The sequence below is a fragment of the Triturus cristatus genome, chromosome 9, assembly GCF_964204655.1.
Source record: "Triturus cristatus chromosome 9, aTriCri1.1, whole genome shotgun sequence".
Classification (NCBI taxonomy): domain Eukaryota; kingdom Metazoa; phylum Chordata; class Amphibia; order Caudata; family Salamandridae; genus Triturus; species Triturus cristatus.
The window spans coordinates 1,040,900,577-1,040,921,057 of NC_140592.1; the positions used below are offsets into that span (position 1 = coordinate 1,040,900,577).

The following is a 20,481-nucleotide window of genomic DNA, read 5'->3' on the forward strand; positions in this document are numbered from 1 at the left end:
GAACCACAACCCACTTTTTAGAACAGCAAAGTTTTGCGACCCACCTAACTTTATGGCCATGAGGCAGGTAATTTTTTAATGTAACTAAAGCATGGCAATGCACTCTCAATTATAGACAGCACATTGTCTATTGAAATGGCCACTACAGTTTCACAGCCATACAGTTTTACTGATAAAACCACATTGAACATAAATGATGTGTGGAAATTGGTTTTCAGTGAATATTTTTTAATTTGTGCATCAAGAAGTAAAGTGTCTCGATTTGTTTAGATCATATTAATATTGCTGCTTCCATCACAATTAAGAATTACAAACATCTGCAGTTTTGCTTTTCTAACTGCTGAATGTGTACAGTTCATTTACAGGTATTTGCATTTTGGTGTGTGTTACATAAAATGACATCCTACAGCCTTTGCATTCACACACTCTGTACTCCAGCAAGATTATCACATCATTCACTTTACTTGTCTTTCTCTGACTGTAAAGGGAAAGGGGTTTGTAAATACTAATCTCTGTGTTGAAAACATAAGAAGCAATTTGTCTGAAGACATAGGCTGACATTTGATCTCTGTGTTTGAAGCACAGCAAATGTGACAAGTTAAATACAGAACTTAAAGGCATCTTTATTTATTGTTTGGATTTTCCACGACCCACTAAAAATCGGCTTGCGATCCACTGGTGGGTGACGACCCACAGTTTGGGACACACTGGTCTAGGTTGATTTTTTAAAGAAATTCTTGAACATGAGTGTGTAGACACTGTTAGAGAGAATGGGATCGTGTTTCTATGTATACATGGGAATAATTAATACGATCATGGAAACAGGACAAGGATAGTTTCCGAATGAAAGCACTTGGACTTTGAATAATCAGCGCAATTGGTATACTAACCCTTTACAATGCTTAGAATGAATGAGTACAACTTACCTTTTAAAGACCAATTTTTAGAATGATCGGAACTTATATGAACATGTGTACTTTAAAGTGATAAAAATTGGAAAGATCACACTTTACACTGCACTTCTCTCAATACAGTGTGCTCTTGAGTCTGTAGTATCCAGATCAAAATCGAATTGTAAATTCCCGGTACAAACTGGCATCTATGGCAAAGGTACTTCTCGAGACCCAAGCCCCTTCCCGCAGAACAAGCTCCTGGGTAACCTGAGGAAAGTAATCAGTCTACTTAGACTCAAGTGAACGTTGCAACATTTCTGACTTCATGTAATCATGCTGCCCATGTTTACTCACTATGTTAATGGGAAATAAACTGTTCAGTTTTACTGTTAGGATATACAGCACTTCTAGACAGTTCTCCATAGAAATTACTACTGAAATGTCCTACTAAATTTTATTATATTCTGTTCTATTTTAATACGTTTCAACCACTCAAACCAATAGCATTCTTGTTCCCATAGCACTTTTACACCACAGGATTCCACATGGCCTGCCACTCTTCCCCTCTTACTTTATGTTTCAATACAGACATGAACCAATGCCTTCTTTGGAATTTAGTGCATGGTTCCTTGTTTGGGTATGCAGATTCAATTGTTGATCAAATCTTTGAAGACCATCTCACATTGGGCTGATCACTTCTCCAATTGTTACGTTCCAACGCAGACTAAATGGTGGATGTCTACAGGTGGAAACAGTGTTTTCTCCAGACCACTGCGTAAACAGACCTTTTTCAACTGCACTTCTAAATTAATTCAATTCAGTTAACTCATGCGCTCTTTAGCAACCTGTGTAAGATATAATGAGATTAAAAGTAACCTTTACAATACCAAAGATATACAGCACGAAAAAAGTAACTCATGAGTGCAGTCCTGGCAAATGAATCATTCCAGATTTATTTTTTTATGCATTGTTTTTGTGGGTTTCGTTTTCATTTTCCATTCACATACTATTTTATTCTGTGTTTGTAATATTCTTCCTTTAGAAGTACACCTGCTGTACAATACCAATGTAACTGCAGTTTTCCTATCACTTGAACATAATTTGAGAAGGCGATGGTTTGCCCACTTCATTTCAAAAATTCTCCCTGAAAAAAATCAGTCCTCCGTGCCTTCTAATGCAATCATCAGATTGAAAAAGAAAAATATTCCCTTAGAAATAGAGAATTGTCCTCTTTTCAAGGCACCGTTGAATCATTCTGGATCAGGCAAGAGATTAACATCCATCAGATTTCCTCCCTATAACAAAGGAAAGAAACAATTAAAGTAACATTTTAATTATGAGCTTTATTTAATGTGGAATGAGGTTTGGCAAAGGGAACGAGAGAGGGCACAATCACAGTTGTTTGTACAAGCATCTAAATGCTGGATCACTGACACAATAGCAAAACCATAAATATCATGTCAAAAATATCGATCACAAAAATATCATTTTTCTATACATATAATTGTAAGTACAAAAATATTTAAAAAAAATACCCTTTCACACTAATATCGAAAGATATATACAGAAATATCGTTTTTAGCTATATATGTAGTTTAACTAAGTAAACCTAATGGGCCTTGTTTTCGATGTCAGTCGGAGTTGCCTTCGACCAACACCGTTTCTGTGAAAGGGAACTGCCCGACCAGAGGTCGGCGTTTCAGCACACCTGAATATGATGTGACCGCACATAGTCTGGTCGCAAACTCCAATTTCTCTATGGGAGCTTGCGCGGAGGGCGGAAACTGCCCGCAGCACAAGCTCCCATTGAGAAATGAGAGTTTGTGAAAATCCCTGCACCGTGTGGCAGGCACTTCATTGTGTGGGGGGCACCATAGGCGCTGCAGGGCCAAAATATATAGAGGCATGGGGCTGCTAGGGGCCTCCAAAGTCCCTTTCCAACAGCCTTTCCATGTCTGAAAGGCAGACATCAAAATCCCGGCAGCAGAACATGTCCTTAAGGGGTTATGAGGCCATTCCAACTGGCTGGCGGGCTCCTTGTGCCCTTCGGAATCATGTCGGATTCCCCCACCGGTTTAAACTCCGACCACCGTCATTGTAGTATGGCGGTCGGACTTTTAACCTACAATATCGGGTGGAAAGCCTCCGACCCAGGGGCTGCTCCTCCACGTGGGTGGAGGAGAGTCGCCCCACTGCTTTCTTGCAGTGCGAGAAGCAGAAACATAAAATGGTATTTTAAGTACCATTTTATGTTTCTGCTTCTAGCACACGAGAAAGCAGGAGGTAGGGTTTGGTTGGGGGCGGGCATTCCTGCTCCAGGCAGGGGAGGAGTGGCTTGCCCACTGTTGTGGGCGCTGACTGTTTGGTTGGCCCCAGGGCCGACGAAACCAGTCATGTACTCTCTGCATTTTCTCTATGTAGGCCAGCCTACATAGAGAAAATAGCCTCCTCATAGATGCCTGTGGAGTCAGCATCCTAGCAATGGCAGCGTTGTGATTGGCTTAGGGGGCAGAGAGGGAGGCTGCCTGCTTCTGCTTCCTGTGAACAGACAGAGGAGACATGATGGGGGACCGGAGGCGAAGGTAAGTTAGAGGTTTTGTTGTTGTTTTTATTAAATTAACCCCCACCCCTCCCCCTGAAAAACCCCTCCCCCCTGACCCGCGAGTGATGCTGACCGCGACTGCTCCGACCGACATTGTAATTAGACCCTAAATATTTTACTGTAAATGAAATATTTTTAAATAATATATTTTTTTATATATATATAAATATTTACTATATTAAACAAACAACCACATATATTAAAAAGTGTGTATGTTTATATACACATATATAATATATAAAACTATTGAAAAAATATTAATTATTACTTATATTTTTATAATAATTTTTTCATTTTTATATATACACACATGTGTGATCAAGCTCGCGTGTGGCGAGAGAAACGCGTCATGGCAGGCACTATGCCTGAACAGCTTTGGAGCTTATAATTTTTCATGTGTGAAAAAATCACAGCACTGCGCATCAATAACATTGAAGTTGAGGTGACACATGCAAAAACAACAGTTGATGGACATCCCCTTTGGTATCACTTTATTCTTTTGGAGGCGTATAAGAGGTCTGTGCCTGGAGGTCCCATCGAGTTACTGATGGGTAAGGATTTGGAGTTATATATCACACAATTTAGTCCAGTTAGGGAGCGCCCTCAGGTATTTAACATACAGAACAAATGCAAATGTATTCAATCCTGTTATGCTTTTCGACTGTCACCAGTCTTGATCAAAGTGTGATCAAGACTGTTGACAGTCCAAACGCATAACACGAATGAATAAAGTTGCATTTGCACTGCACGTTGACCACCTGAGGGTGCGCTCCCTAATTGTAATATATTGTGTGGTATTTACTGACCGGCTAGCTCCGCCGGCATAGAGCACCACCTTCCGAGTGTTCCAGAAGGGGCAAGATTCTGTGGAAAAATATATATATATATATTTTTACTTATAAAAAAAGAAGTGCATCCAATACACTGCAAATTTTTTTAAATATTTCCAATTTAACAGTACATAAAAAGTTAACAATATATAAAAATACATTTTACTAAAAATATCGAATGTAATAGTACATAAAAAGTAAACAATATATAAAAATACGTTTTACTAAAAAAATCTCTAAAATTACATACATTTATATATAAAAACATAAAATGAAATACACAAACACTTAATAATATATATGTAACCAATATTAATTAAAAAAACAAAACTCTATAAATAATAAATGAACTATTCCCACTTCAATGTATACAACAGTAGAGAAAGCGTTAAACTGAGGAGGGGTACAATTCACTATTCCCACTCCAGTCTGTGCAACATTAGGGAAAGCATTGGACTCAGAAGGGATAAAAATTACCATTCCAAATCCAGTCTGTGCAACAGTAGGGAAAGTGTTGGACTCGGAAAGGATAAAAATTACTATTTCCACTCCAGTCGGTGCAACAGTAGAGAGAGAGTAGTTCACTTCAAACAAATAACAAATATTTAACAACATTATTAAATAACAAAAAATATAAATATTTAAAGTTAAAAATTACATCTAAATCTTAATAAAAATTAAACAAATTACTTATTTATTATACTCAAACACCTCCGAGCACTCAAAAATCCATGTTGAAATAGAAGACACTAAACACGTTTTGAATCTTTTGGTAGGTATTGTATGGCAAGATGGGATGCTATTGGCTACTCTTGACGTAGTTTCTTTATACACGTGTATAGACCATGGACTGGGCATTAAGGCACTTGATTTCTTTCTTAGTCGCAGGGCGGCCAAACTTTATGACCACACACAAATGATTTTGCAGATGACTGAGCTGATCCTTACTAACAATGTCTTCTTATTCGATGGGCATTGGTTTAGATAACGGACTGGGACTGCTACGGGATCCAGATTCGCTCCGTCTTTCGCGAACCTCTTCATGGGGCGGTTCGAGGCAGAGCGAATCTGGGGACCAGATGGCAGGGAGTGGGTGTCCCATATACATTATTGGGGCCGCTTTATTGATGACTGTCTGCTGATCTGGACAGGGACGGTAGACCAGTCGAAAGGTTTTTTCGACTATCTTAATGACAGTACTGCCAACCTTAGGTTTACAACACAATATGATACTCACAGCATCACATTCTTGGACGTTGAACTATTTGTGGATGGGGATAGACTCAAGAGTAGGATGTTCAGGAAACCAACTAGTTGTAATGCTATTTTGCATGCTGGGAGTTGCCACCCCAGCAGTCAAATAAACTCAATACCCCATGGCGAGATGATCAGGGCGCGACGGAACTGTGCTCTGGACGTAGATTTTGAGAGGAATCTCCAGGATATGGAGGGGAGATTTTTGAACAGGGATTATAACAAACATATAATTGAGTTAGCGGCACGAAAAACAAGGAATATGAAACGTGAGACTACTTTGATTAGACGGAGCAAAATGGAGAAAAAACTGGAAAGGGATAACAAGATTATCAATCAATCAATCAAAGCATTTGTATAGCGCACTACTCACCCGGAGGGTCTCAAGGCGCTAGGGGAGGGGGTCCGCTACTGCTCGAACAGCCATGTCTTGAGCTGTTTCCTGAAGGCGAGGTGGTCCTGGGTAAGGCGGAGGTGGGTCGGGAGGGAGTTCCAGGTCTTGGCGGCGAGGTAGGAAAAGGACCTTCCTCCTGTGGTGGCTCTTAGGATGCGGGGGACGGCGGCGAGGGCGTGGCTGGTCGATCGAAGCTGGCGTTTGGGAGCGTAGAAGTTGAGGCGGCTGTTGAGGTATCCTGGGCCTTGGTTGTGTAGGGCTTTGTGTGCGTGGGTGAGGAGACGGAAGGTGATTCTCTTGTTGACCGGGAGCCAGTGCAGGTCTCTCAGGTGTCCGGAGATGAGGTTGCGGCGGGGGATGTCCAGGATGAGACGTGCTGAGGCGTTCTGGATCCGCTGGAGTCTCTTCTGGAGTTTGGCGGTGGTTCCGGCGTAGAGGGAGTTGCCGTAGTCCAGACGGCTGGTGACGAGGGCCTGGGTGACCGTTTTCCTGGTCTCGGTGGGGATCCACCGGAAGATCTTACGTAGCATGCGCAGGATGTTGAAGCACGCCGAGGAGACGGCGTTGACTTGTCTGGTCATGGAGAGGGAGGAGTCCAGGATGAAGCCCAGGTTGCGAGCATGGTCTGTTGGTTTGGGTGCGTTGCCTAGGGCTACCAGGAGTCGTCCCAGGCGGAGGGTGAGGAACCCAGGATGAGGACTTCCGTCTTGTCCGAGTTCAGTTTCAGGCGGCTGTTCTTCATCCATTCGGCTACCTCTTTCATCCCTTCGTATAGGTTGGCTCTGGCGGTGTCGGGGTCGTTGGTGAGGGAGAGGATCAGCTGGGTGTCGTCGGCATAGGAGATGATGTTGAGGTTGTGCTGGCGTGCGATGGCTGCGAGGGGGCTCATGTAGACGTTGAAGAGGGTTGGGCTAAGCGAGGAGCCTTGAGGAACGCCGCAGATGACTTCGGTGGCTTCTGATCTGAACGGTGGGAGGCGGACTCTCTGTGTCCTTCCGGTGAGGAAGGAGATGATCCACTCCAGTGCCTTCTCCTGGATTCCGACGTTGTTGAGGCGCTGCACTAGGGTACGGTGGCAGACCGTGTCGAAGGCTGCGGAGAGGTCTAGGAGGATGAGGGCCGCTGTTTCTCCGTTGTCGAGCAGGGTTTGGATGTCATCGGTGGCTGCGATCAGGGCGGTCTCGGTGCTGTGGTTGGCTCGGAAGCCAGACTGCGAGAGGTCGAGGGATCCATTCGTCTCGAGGAAGGCGGACAGCTGCTTGTTGACGGTCTTCTCGATGACTTTTGCTGGAAACGGGAGCAGCGAGATGGGGCGGTAGTTCTTGAGGTCGGTGGGGTCGGCTGATGGCTTCTTTAGTAGAGCGCTGAGTTCGGCGTGCTTCCAGCTCTCCGGGAAGGTAGCGGTGTCGAAGGAGGTGTTGATGATGTCTCGCAGGTGGGGTGCGATGACAGCGTCGGCCTTGTTGAAGACATGGTGGGGGCAGGGGTCGGTCGGAGACCCGGAGTGGATGGAGTTCATCGTGCGGACGGTGTCTTCGGAGCTGATCGGGGTCCAGGCGCGGAGGGTGGTGGTGGGGGGGCGGTGGTTCGGACGTGGCGTGCGACGGTAGAGTGCTGAAGCTGTTGTGTATGTCCGCGATCTTGTTGTGGAAGTAGGAGATTAGACTAATCACCAATTTTGGTACAGATAGTGCTAAGTTATACAACGTTTTGCGTAAACATTGGCATTTATTAATGTTAGATTGTGACCTACAATCCTTTTTGACGTCAAAACCTAGCTTGACATTTAGGAAGGGCCTGACATTGGCAAACATGGTTAGTCCGAGCTACCCTAAAAAAGTGGACAAACGAGACTTTTCACTAAAATACAAAGGGTTTTACAAATGTGGAAGGTGTAGTTCTTGCAGATGGGCGAAACCAAAGGTCCTGCAATTCAATTACAATGCAACTGGTGACTTTGTGATCGAAGACTTTATAAACTGTGACACCACTTTTGTGGTGTACGTTATTGTTTGCTCCTGTGGCAAGATTTATGTGGGGAGCACTATTAGGAGACTAAAAGACAGGATGGTGGAACACTATAGGGCCTTGAAGAATGGCGACACAAGATACCCGATTGCATCCCATATGGTACAGAATTTTGACAAAAAAGATGAACATATCTTTACATACCATGGTATCGATCATGTACCGTGGGATCCCCGTGGGGGTAATAGACTGCTTGCACTGAGAAGGAGGGAGGTACTATGGTTGATCAAATTAAGGGCGGTAGAGTGCGGCCTTAATCGTGATCACGAATATGAATTCTTTTTAGGACAGGAATAAGGTAGATGAATTAAATGAGAGTGTCAATTTTTACTGATTGGAATTTTGGTACATGCTATATTCTTGATTATCAGTATAGGAATGCAGTACTACTAATAGCTGACTTTTGAATGGGATGGAAAATTTTCGGTGTTAATAATTTTTGAAAAAACTGAACTGTCTTTAATTTTGTAAGAATTTTTTGCAGGATGATGAATATGTAAAGTTGCATTATGAATTTTGACATATATGGGCAGATGTTTAGTTCAATGCCCGTGTAAGTAATGTGATGTTGTATGATTTTAAATAGTTTTGAAAAAATTGTCACAAGTTACAGATATTATACTTTAACTGGGACAAATTGAATTAAGAACTGTGAACTCCTACCTCTATATCATCTCTCTCATGGACTGGTGGAGGGGACTAGATATACTTTTGTTCAGAGATGTGGTCTTGGGGTGGGGACCGCGTCATACCATTTATAGCAAACTAATTATTTTGTATTCCAAAGGTACGGTGGCATATGGACTTTGTGTAGCATCTTGAAGGATAGTTACGTAATCTCCAGCCGTCTCAACATCGCGGTATTGCGGAAATATGGACATTCACATTGAAGATAAGTTATGAAGCGGGGTACTGAGCAAGATTATCATTAGCGATTGTGTGGTCAGAGATGACTTTCTGGATAACAAGACCACTGCGCGCGATATCTGATTTAAAATTGAATCGTATACGATTGGAATCCTGCGCGAAGTGTAGGACTTTTGGCATTAATTGAGATAAGAACGGGGTTAGGTGAATATTGCCCGTTCCAAGATGGTGTATACTTTTGTTGCACATATAAAGCCACTCTAAGATGGCGCCCGGTGTGAACGCCACCAGTTTGAACGAAGATTGGAGTTACCGTGGGTAAGTGAGTAGGCTGGAAGCTGCGAGTATAATTAACAGTATTGAATAGTGGATTTGGTGACTTATGGTGCGCTTTTGACTCTTTTTACAGGGCACGTACTCGTGTTCCGATTTTGCATGCAAATTTGGAGAGCTTTTATTACGGTGAGGAGTAGTACAGTTGGCCTATGTTAAGACCGGACCGGAGGAAATCCACGTGGAAACTGAGTTATGTTTTTGGTGAGATTATGCAAATGATAACTCGTACCCAATGGAGTACGCTGAATTGAGTGTACTTGATATATGTGCGCTCAAATAAGACAATGGTCAAGGTGATCAGTATTATTTATATACTGTTTCCTTGGATTTTTCTTGAGAGTTATTTGCTGATTTACTTAAGTGGAATGAAATAAGAAGGAAGTAACTTGGGAACTCCTTAAGCAAATGAGGGTGAGTTGCCATTATGGATAAATCGTTTTTGAAGACACTAATATGGAATTATTAGGGTGACATTTACTACGTTCATTGTGTTATTATAGAGTTTATAAGGGTTCATTTACTGGCGATCGGATTGGATGGATAATATTTCCTCTTTTTGTGGACTTGAAGGAGCGCTAAGAATTGCTATTTCAGGTATGACGTGGAATCCACTTGAGTCACATCACTTTTAATTTCTGGTTTCTTTACTTGGGGCCTATTTGACATCAATATGGGCAATAAATGTTATGTTAATTTGGTACGAAATGAGAATACATTTGGCATGCGGATATTTTGCCTGCCATTTGGACATATTACACTCTTTTGGGTGACTCATTCATGTCCTTGGAGGGGTCTATGTCATCTTTACTTTACACCACATTTCTGGGACTTGAGAGTGTTGAAGGTGTTTCCACTGTAATTGAACTGTGCTGTTAGAATGCTATACTCCGAGAGCGGAGTACTTATATGTATTATTTGGCCTTGAAGAAGTTGTGAGTCTGATCTGACTTTACGAAACACGTGTCGGCTGCGCTTGTATTGAACTGCTGTCCTGATGAATAAACAGTGGATGAATCTTATCAACTGATGATTCTAATTTTTGGAACTTTTTTCAACATGGATTTTTGAGTGCTCGGAGGTGTTTGAGTATAGTTCTGGACCACCTTGGTTGTCCTATTAGGGTTGTGGGAACCAATCCCTTCCTCCTGAGCACCATTTTTGGATTGGACATTGTTGACTGTTTGACCTACATCTGCTGAGCGCTTGAAATAACTGTTTTCCCAATTTGTTGAATTTACTTATTTATTATAATGTTGAATAATTATGATAAATTAAAACAAATACTATTAATGTAATTAAAATACCACACTATATTCTCACAATCATAACTAACAAATAAAATATATTTGAAATTAAAAAGCATAACACAATTAACATATAACAATAAATACCATTTTCAATAAATGAATACATATTTTTAAATTTATTTCTACTTAAATAACTTCCCATCCTGTTCCTCTACAAACTAAAACAACACACACCTAAACTATTACTTAACAAATATAATAATTTCACAATTTACATAATTATCAATTAAATAATTACCAAATTAATAATTATCATTAAAATATTTCTTAATTAACTTCCCACCCTTTACTCCTAAAACCCCAACAACCAACACCTCAAATATATCCTAAACATTATAACAATTACACAGTTTTAACAATGAATTATCAATTAAACAACTATTAACTAATATTAAATTAATTATATTCAATTAACATCCTACACCTTACATCTACAAACCTAGCAACCCACACCTGATATCTAACTTAAAAATATGTTAATTCCACAATTTACATAATAATCAATTTGAGCAATTAATAAGAATTAACAAATTAATCATATTTAATTAACTTCCCACACTTAACCCCTAGAAACCCAACAACTTGCAACAGAACTTGAAAAATATCTTAATTAAACAATTTACATAATTATCAATTAAATAATTATTTATAATTTACCTTCCCACCCTTTACCCCTACAAACCCCACAACCCGCACCAAAAATATAATTTAAAAGTGTAATTAATTACAAAACTAACAATTATCAATTAAATAATTATTAAAAATCAAATATTCTTCATTAATTATAATTACATTCCTTCCCACCCGGTACACCTACAAACCCCACAACCCGCATCTAAAACTCAACTTAAAAAAAAAAAATGTAAAAAATTTTACACAATTTACATAATTATTTATCAATTAAATAATTGATAAATACAATTAATTAATCATAATTTACTTCCCACCTGTCCCCCTACAAACCCCACAACCCACTATGACACTAAAAATACAATAAATGAAATTGAAAAACAACTACAAACTATATTAAAAACATTATCAATAATTATACAAACAATTTATAACACATACAATTAAAATATAAACTAAAAATACATAATAATTAAAAAAAATACTTTCAACAATATTTTTGCAACTGACATTAACATAGATATTTTTAACATCGATATTAACATAGATAATTTTGTAAACGATATTAACAACATAGACATTTTTGACATCTGTATTACTTACCTTAGAAAATCAATATTCTTGTCAACGATATTCCTGCATCAGGATATTTGTGGATCACAATATTAAAACTCAATATGTTTTACTCAATATTTTGTCCAAAAAACATAAGTGCTTTAAAAGTCAATCTGAAAAAAGTTGTTTGGAACCTTCTACAAAATACAGTATGCATTCAGATGCAAGGACACAAATCGCCATTATGCCAGAATTAACACAAAGTGAAAAAAAAGAAACATTGATTTTGTGGGCCATCAGTCCAAATCCATGCTAATCTGTATATGTGTGGCTTATAGCTGAAAGTGCCTCTTAATAGTTTGTCTGTGTTACTGTGATTGGGCTAGTGAGCGAGTACAAGAATTAGCCTGTGGAAGCACCCATGTACTCAATCATCCATCTCCCATGCACTCAGTCACTCAACATCCACAGACTTGGCCAACGATCTTCATCCACATTTATCCACCCATTAACACCCATACACAGTATTACAAATAGGGCTTTATTACGACTTTGTCGGTCTTCCGATGGGACCGCCACCTTGGCGGTCCCAGTAAGACTGCCAAGACCATGGTGTCCCCGCCCGCCAAAATATGAGTGGGTGGTGTTGCGGCAGTTTCACGGCAGCGGCTGTGTTAGGCTCTTAGGAGAGCTTAACCAGCATACTGCTGCCATGAGAGTGCCTGCAGCACGTATCTGCACGGTGTGGCAAGCACCATGTCATGCATGCCCCAACATGTAGGAACGAAGGTGCAATTTCAGGGGGCACACATATGCCCCCCCAATGCACCCTCAGGCCCAGAATTGGCCGGGGGCCCTGTTAGGGCCCCCTTACCTGCATGTCTGCTACCCTTTTCATGGTGGGGTCCCTGCCATGCCAAGGGCTGTGGATATGCAGATTGGAATATGCTCACATATTCAGGCCTTGAAACCGCAGAGGCAGCGGTCTTGTGGCAGTCTCACCTCCACACACTTACTAGGGCGGATGGGTGGTGGTGGGTGGACCGCCACCTTGAGTACGGTAGTCCCACCGTACTTGTTATATGGCCCATAATGTCATGACAACTAGATGGATTTCTGAGGGGCCATTGCCGACTGAGAATAGCACTACTGGCTTTGTTGAGATGAGAGTTCTATGTGTATTGCACATTCACATCTATGCAAAAGTAAGGATTTGGACACAACAGCCCCCCCACCCCACCAATGGCGCTACCTAACTCAGTCAAATGCGTTTCTTATTCGTCCAAAGAATACAATTTTTAATTTTACATTGAAAGACTTGAAAATATACATGTGGATCAATTGTAGATGTTTACAGGCTGTGTTTAACCCAATGAACTATTTCCCACGATTCTAACTTGTGGCCTGAAAGTTACACAAGGAAATCTACAACAACTGTATAAAACAACGGAGCCATCATGAAACTGGTTAGCAGGCTACACGAAGGGCTGCACTGAAAGTTCAATAACACTGCTAAGAAAGCTTTAAGACTGTGGAAATTGTTGCATGTAAAAATAGCAACTACACATGTGACAAGTATGCTGCAAAAGGACCTGACACTATCCCATGGGTAGGGCTTAAAGACCGAATTTGACTGAAGCTAAATGGATACCTTAGGAAAAGCAGGCTAGCAATGTGCCTACCTGCACAGATGAGGCAGGTGTCTGGACACTCAGTGAAGTGAAGAGATAAGAACAGGTTGGCAGGGAGTCACATGGAGTGTGAGGGCTCTGAGACTTGTGTAGGGTGTCTTAAAGTCCTTAGTGAGCGCAGATGAATGACTCAGACTCTTAGGGATCAAAAAGAGGTTCCAAGGCTTGCAGCCGACAGCAATGGCCGCAACCTAGGAGAGCTCCGCGATAGCCAGCGTCTCTCCCCAGCAATCCTGTAATAAATCCGGAGCCACAGTGATTATTGGAACCGGGACCGGGCGCCGGAACCTGCCGGCTTGCCCCGCTGCCGTTTTGAGATCGCCACATGAACGGAGGACAAAACATCACCGAATTAGGTGATCGGGGCCTACAAAAGGAAGGGCAGCCGGGGACTCCAGTACGGGGATGCTCCGCCCAAAGAGGTACCTAACGAGAGACTGGAGATACAGGCACGGGGAGACAGCGAGGCGGAGGTGCAAGACCACAGGAGGCGTAGGGGCCACCGGTTGACGCCGTGGTCCATTTGCACATTTATTAACACGGAAGATCTGCTGTCCGAATAGAGGCGCTAGCCAGGGAGCGGATCGTGCACCCAAGATATACCCGCGCTTCACCCGAAAACTCCTACGTGGACATAAATCCGACGCCCAGTAAGAAAGATCCGCCCGCCTGCTGCTGCAGAAAAGAAAAAGCGCCGATCAAAGACACCGGCCGGGCCAAGTCCTCACGCGCTGGGGTGCGGGGCCCGAGACACGAAGGCGGACGGTGGAACAGACGAGCGGCAAAGGGCCAATCACAGTCAAATTAGCAGGGACAACGCACCTGTGGTGAGGGAGTAACAAAGCGGGTGTCACGTCACTCTTGCCCCAGTCAGCACCGCCGCAACGTGCTCCATAATATGAACCATACTCAATAGCATGGGGCGGCAAGAAAACAAGGCGCACCATCAATAGCCTGCAAAGCTGAGGACTACATGTCTTAGTCCATTAGTAGAAAGTGTTACCAGCCACCCGAAGCCCCGGAGGGACGACACTCAGATCAGACAACCAAAGAGGCGCGAGCACCTGCAGTGGGACTCTAAACTTTGAGGGGACAGTGTCCGCACGTGCTCTGACCACAAGCACCCTCCCACAGTTCCGGGAGCCGCAGGATGGATGACCCCATCCGCACTCCATCACAGTAAATATAGCTACAGAGAGGTATTTCAGTGCCATCAGCGTGGGGGGGGGGAAACAGCACCCGGATAACTCCGCGCCCACAGCCCCGGACAGAATTGGGTGTCTCTCTGGGAGTACAGTGTCAGGACTAACCTTTTAACTACCGGAGGAGGTGGTGGGCGGGAAAACCGAAAGGCCGTGTGTGAAATTTTCTCACACAGTCAGGCAGAGGCGATTACCAATCACCATCCCTCATAGAGGTCAAACCTACCGGCCTATCTTGCAGCCATGGGGGGCAAAGGGCAGTGTGGGATGCAAGTGAATAAATTGGAAAAATATGCATACCGCGTCGACAAACTACAGACCCCAGAGACTCAAACGGAGGGAGAGGACGGCGCCCCGTCAGGAAAACCTAAAGAGGTTACCCTGCAGGATATAATGCACGCACTAAACCAAATTCAGACATCTATTGGTACGATTTCTACAGATATCACACTCCTGCGTGCGGACGTTTCCAAAATAAGTGACAGATTAAAAGAGGTGTAATCCACGATGACAAATCGTTCCACGGATACGGCGATGCTGCAAAGACAGGTACGGACTCTGGAAAAGGCGCACAAACTACTGGAAGCGAAGCTTGACGACCAGGAAGGCCGCTCCAGAGGTAACAACATCCGCCTGGTGGGGGTTCCGGAAAGTGTGCGGGGTCCGGCTCTAGACCCCTTTGTGGAGGAACTAGTCACTACTCAACTGCGACCAAAAGGATTATCTAGCTTCTTCTCGGTGGAACGCGCCCACAGAGTACCGGGTGGGAGACCAAAGCCAGGAGCTTCACCCAGGCCTATCCTAGCTCGGATATTCAATTTCCGCGACTGAGATGCTATCCTGCAGATAGCACGTATAGCACCCCCACTGCTAGTTGACTACAGCAAGACAGAGATGTACCCGGACTACACCGCACTAGTAACCAGGACACGACGCGACTTCCTGGACGTGAAAAAGAGCTCCGGAATAGAGAACTCAAATACGCAATGCTCTTACCCGCGAAGGCTTGCGCAAAGCCCAGGGATTCCGGAGATCGGAACAGAGGCACAGAGAAGCAGCCCAGAAATCCACAGGTTCAGAGACACCACACAAGAGAACCAATGGTGGGGATACGTCCCAGACTATACAGGATGACTCAGATTGAGAATGAATCGATCAGGCACAGACACCGGTACCACGAACAACCCCAGAGAGAACTGAGGGTTTTCAAAACTCAAACGGAGTGCGTTCACTCCGATGCGACACTACAACATAGATCTCACCGCGAACGTAAAGATGATACTGATGTAGACGCTGATGGACTACGGCGATGATGTTACTGAATACAACGTAGGAAGCCGTGGACATGTTATAGCATACAGGGAGAGACCGGGACTGGTCACGACTGGCTCTCCCCCTCAGCACGAAAGTACACAGTTATGGGGACTAAGCCGGGCAGGGAAGCAGGGAGGGGGGATGAGGGTTGGGATCAGTTACAGGGGTTGTTGTTTAAATTGGTTCAGCTGCATACCACATACAACGAGACAATACAAACTAACAGTAACGCATACACGCCTCACAGTAACTATGCGTTCCATAGCCGGGTAACACAACACAAGAATATGAACGTAACCACTGATGGGTGACAACACGCACACTATAGACCGTGTCGGGAGTCTTGCACACCTCTCCGTGATGTCCTGGAATGTGAATGGGTTGGGGGACACGATCAAGAGGGGGCTGGTCCTACAATATATCAAGAGAAAGGGACCGGCGGTAGCCCTACTACAAGAATCGCACCTGAAGGGCTCCACCTGTAAGGCCCTAGACAGATGGGGATACAAAATGGCGGTGCATTCCGAATTCACTTCAGGGTCCAGAGGAGTTGGGGTCCTAATACAGAAACGTTGCCCTTTAATAGTAATAAAGTCTTGGAGAGATGAACACGGCAGATTTGCAGCAGTCACGTGCCAATGGGAGGGAAAACCATATAACCTGGTATCGGTCTACATCACACCTGGTCTCCATCGCTCCACCCTCCCAGACCTAGGTAAATTCCTGCTCACACTCCTGCAGGGAGAACTTATTATAGGGGGAGACTTCAACGCAGTCATTAATGCACCCATAGATAGTAAACCCCCCCCAGAGACTCCGGTAACCCCAATTCCAAACTGCGGGATTTCATAAACGCGATCGGCTTAACAGATGTTTGGAGGACCAAACACCCAAATGAGTGCCAATATACCTTTCACTCTGGGGCACACAACAGTTTGTAAAGAATTGACTATATATTTACACTGGCGGCAGGGATGGAGAGGGTACTAGATATAGCACACCTACCTAGGGGTATATCGGACCACTCACCAGTATTGCTTACATATGCCTCCTTCGTCCCAGGTAGGCGCAGGGTTTTCCCCATATACCCACACTATTTAAGGAATAAAGACATAAAGAAAAAACTAATCACAACCACGAAACGATACTTTGAAGAAAATGTTCACTCAGTGCCGGCGCCAGCGACGCTGTGGGAAGCATACAAAACAGTCCTACGTGGCCAAGCTATATCACAGGTGGCACATCATAAGACACAACAACGTCAACAAATCCAAGCGTTAGAACACCAGTTAGAGAGGCCAGAAGCTGTCCACGCCTCTAATATTAACGAAGATACCACCCACGGGCTTCAATTAGCAAAACAGGAATATAAAACTTATGTATGGGAAGAAACAAAGTCCAGACTCACAGCCACGCTGCACACCATTTACGAACAAGGTGATAAGGCAGGAAAGCTGCTAGCATGGCTGGATACAAAGTAAACAGCCAGCAGATGGATAGCCCAGCTAGAAATACAACAAGGGGTGATGGTAACAGACCCACAGGTCATAGTCGACACACTAGCAACCCATTATGAACACATCTATACACCTACAGCCACTACCACAGAGGAGGAGAATATAGTCTTTCTTAAAGACATAAAAATGCCACGGCTAACCCAAGAGGAAGCGCAATCACTGGAGGTGGATCTCACATAAGATGAACACGGGCAATATCAGCTCTACATACAGGTAAAGCCATGGGACCCAACGGAATCCCGGTCGAATTTTATAAACAGGCAACTGATATTCTTACACCCCACCTCCTTACTATGTACACAGACAGCTTAGATAAAGGTGAACGTCCTAGAGATCAACGCCTGGCAACGATAGTAGCTATACATAAGCCTGGTAAACCTCCACACAAATTTATGTCCTACAGACCTATCTCCCTTATCAATGCAGAGGCTAAGAATTTGGCCAAAGCGCTGGCAACACGACAACAACTACATTTAGAAACTGAGATCCACTCGGATCAGTCGGGATTTATGCCACACCGCAATACTGCATTGAATCTACGGAGGGTCCACAGTGTTCTGGCACGCAGGTCCACTATCGAAGAGGACGCAATCATTCTATCTCTTGACGCATGGATGGCATTCGACATGGTCGAATGGCCCTTTCTATTTGCAGTCCTCCATCATATGGGCTTTGGACCCAAATTCATACGCTGGGTGAAATTGTTATACAGAAAGCATATGGCACAAGTGGTGGCCAACTGCCGCATCTCTGAAACCTTCCCTTTGTGGAAGGGAACAAGACAGGGATTTCCCTTATCGCCGCTATTATTTGCAATGGTATTGGAACCACTGGCGGCATGGATTCAACAAGACCCGGTAATCCGTGGGCTAAAGTGGACACTAGACTGGGAGGATCGCATCTTGCTCTATGCCGATGATGTGCTCCTATATCTGGCCACACCCTCTCGCTCCCTTAACTGTCTCCTGGACATTTGTGCGGCTTTTAGGCGTGTGTCAGGGTACACTATTAACTGGAGGAAATCTAATATGTTTATACGCTCGGTAGGTACCCCACGACTCCCGCGCAATTGTGACATACAAATAGCTCAGGAAGGGTTTAAATACCTCGGTATTTATATCACGTATCAAGACACGAAGTTTATTTCAGAAAATCTCATGAAGCCTCTGGCGCGTCTTCGCCGAGACTTAACACACTGGCGATCTCTGCCACTCACATTATTAGGCAGGGCAGCCCTTTTTAAAATGATGGCGCTCCCTAGATGTCTCTATATCCTGCAAAACACACCATTTCCGGTCCCACCGACATACTTCATAGAAATTAACACTGAAGTGAATAAACTATTGTGGGATGGTAAGGCAACCCGTATTGCCATGCATAAGCTGGTCAGAAGCTTTTATGATGGAGGCGTGGCGCTCCCCCATATCAAGACGTACTACTGGGCATCCCAACTGGCAGGAGTGAATCAGTGGCTACACGCCGCTCAAGACAACCGGCTTACCGCATGGACAGACATCTCCTGGGTGTAGATGGTATGATGGAGGAACTATACAATAAAAACAAGACAAAGAATATAACGGGACCCACGGCGCACACGATCAGGATATGGCATAAGGCGCAGAGAGAGTTGGGGTGACAAGGAGTCCTGACGCAGGCGACGCCATTATGGAACACAAGACAATTAGGCAGACTACGTAACACCAAGGGCTTTAGGCAATGGGACCTAATAGGCATCTCGAAGATTGGAGACCTATGGAAAAAAGGTGAGATCCTCTCCTTTCCACAATTACAACAGTCCTACGGCCTAGCAAAATCGGAGGCCTATAGATACATGCAAATAAGACACGCACTCACGACGTTGTTACCACATGGCACGCAATTACCAGAGTCGTCACCCCTAGAAGATAGACTCCTCACTGATCATATGATGAAAAGAGCTATCTCATTGACTTAATGGCAGGAAGCACTGGCGTCCCCTAGAGAGGTAGTGATCCCCTCCAGATTCAAACTAATACAACTCAAGGTTCTACACCGCACGTATTATACCAGAACACTGCTTTACAAACTACACAAGACAAACACACCACTATGCCTCCGGCAATGTGGAGAAAGTGGCACATTCTGGCATACAATCTGGCACTGCGAAGAGATCACCGTGTATTGTAAGGCAATCATGTACACAATTTCACAGGGGATAACGATTGACTTGGAACCGAAAAGATACTTACTCAACATCTGGGAGCCTACTGATCTCAATCACGCAGCTCAAACTTGGGTGGCGTTGGGTATGACCTTAGCTAAAAGGAACATAGCACAATTATGGGGGGCCAGACACACTCCCACGATGGGTAGATGGTGCAGAGACATGGATGGCTTAATGGTGACTGAAAAAAATCGGTATTTGTGCATAGGAGATGCCCCAAAAAATGGACACAAATATGGGGAAAGTGGAATTCATATAGGGGAAACATTTGCAATCCCCCACAAGAAGACTCTTTATCAGAAGATACGGATTAGATAAGATATTAACAGAAGATGTTGGTACGCTATATATTAATGTGGGCAGAAACGAAGGTGCAAAAGAAAAACCCCGAAATGGAGATGATCCAATTGTATTATTTCATGATTCTGTAGTGATTTGTTACTGTGATATATGCCGCAATGAACATGTATGGTATGGCAGCATTAGTATTTTCATTGAAAAGATTAATAAAAATATATTTAAAAAAAAAAAGAGGGTCCAAAGACTAATAACGATGCAAAGTGGGTGTATGAACATTAGTCAGGATGATCCAATGGCCATATGAGGTACACTTCTGTCTCAGTCATTTGAGGTCTCTGTGACTCTGGTGGCTAGCATGGTGGTGATGAGGATCTCAAATGATACATCAGAAACAATAGTTCACTAAGAACTCATTCTTGATCATTCATTCACTCATTACAATGATTCAGGCGAAATGAATTGCCAATACAATAAATAATATGAGAAAACCTAGCCAAAAAAGCTCTTTAATTGACAGAGATAAGAAAAGCATCAATGTAAGATTTTAGATGGTGAGTG

General features: G+C 43.5%; 1 protein-coding gene across 3 annotated transcripts in view; it reads right to left on the reverse strand.

Annotated features, from left to right (window-relative positions):
- Positions 1-211: 211 nt before the first annotated feature.
- The window catches only part of LOC146799314 (protein-L-isoaspartate(D-aspartate) O-methyltransferase-like), a 233,574-nt gene continuing 213,304 nt past the window's right edge, over positions 212-20,481 (reverse strand). For all 3 annotated transcript variants that reach the window (XM_085626864.1, XM_085626862.1, XM_085626865.1), the window contains one exon: positions 212-2,188. In XM_085626864.1, the coding sequence (XP_085482990.1) occupies positions 2,176-2,188 (13 nt within the window). In that variant the 3' untranslated portion in view covers positions 212-2,175. The remainder of the gene's footprint in view (positions 2,189-20,481) is intronic.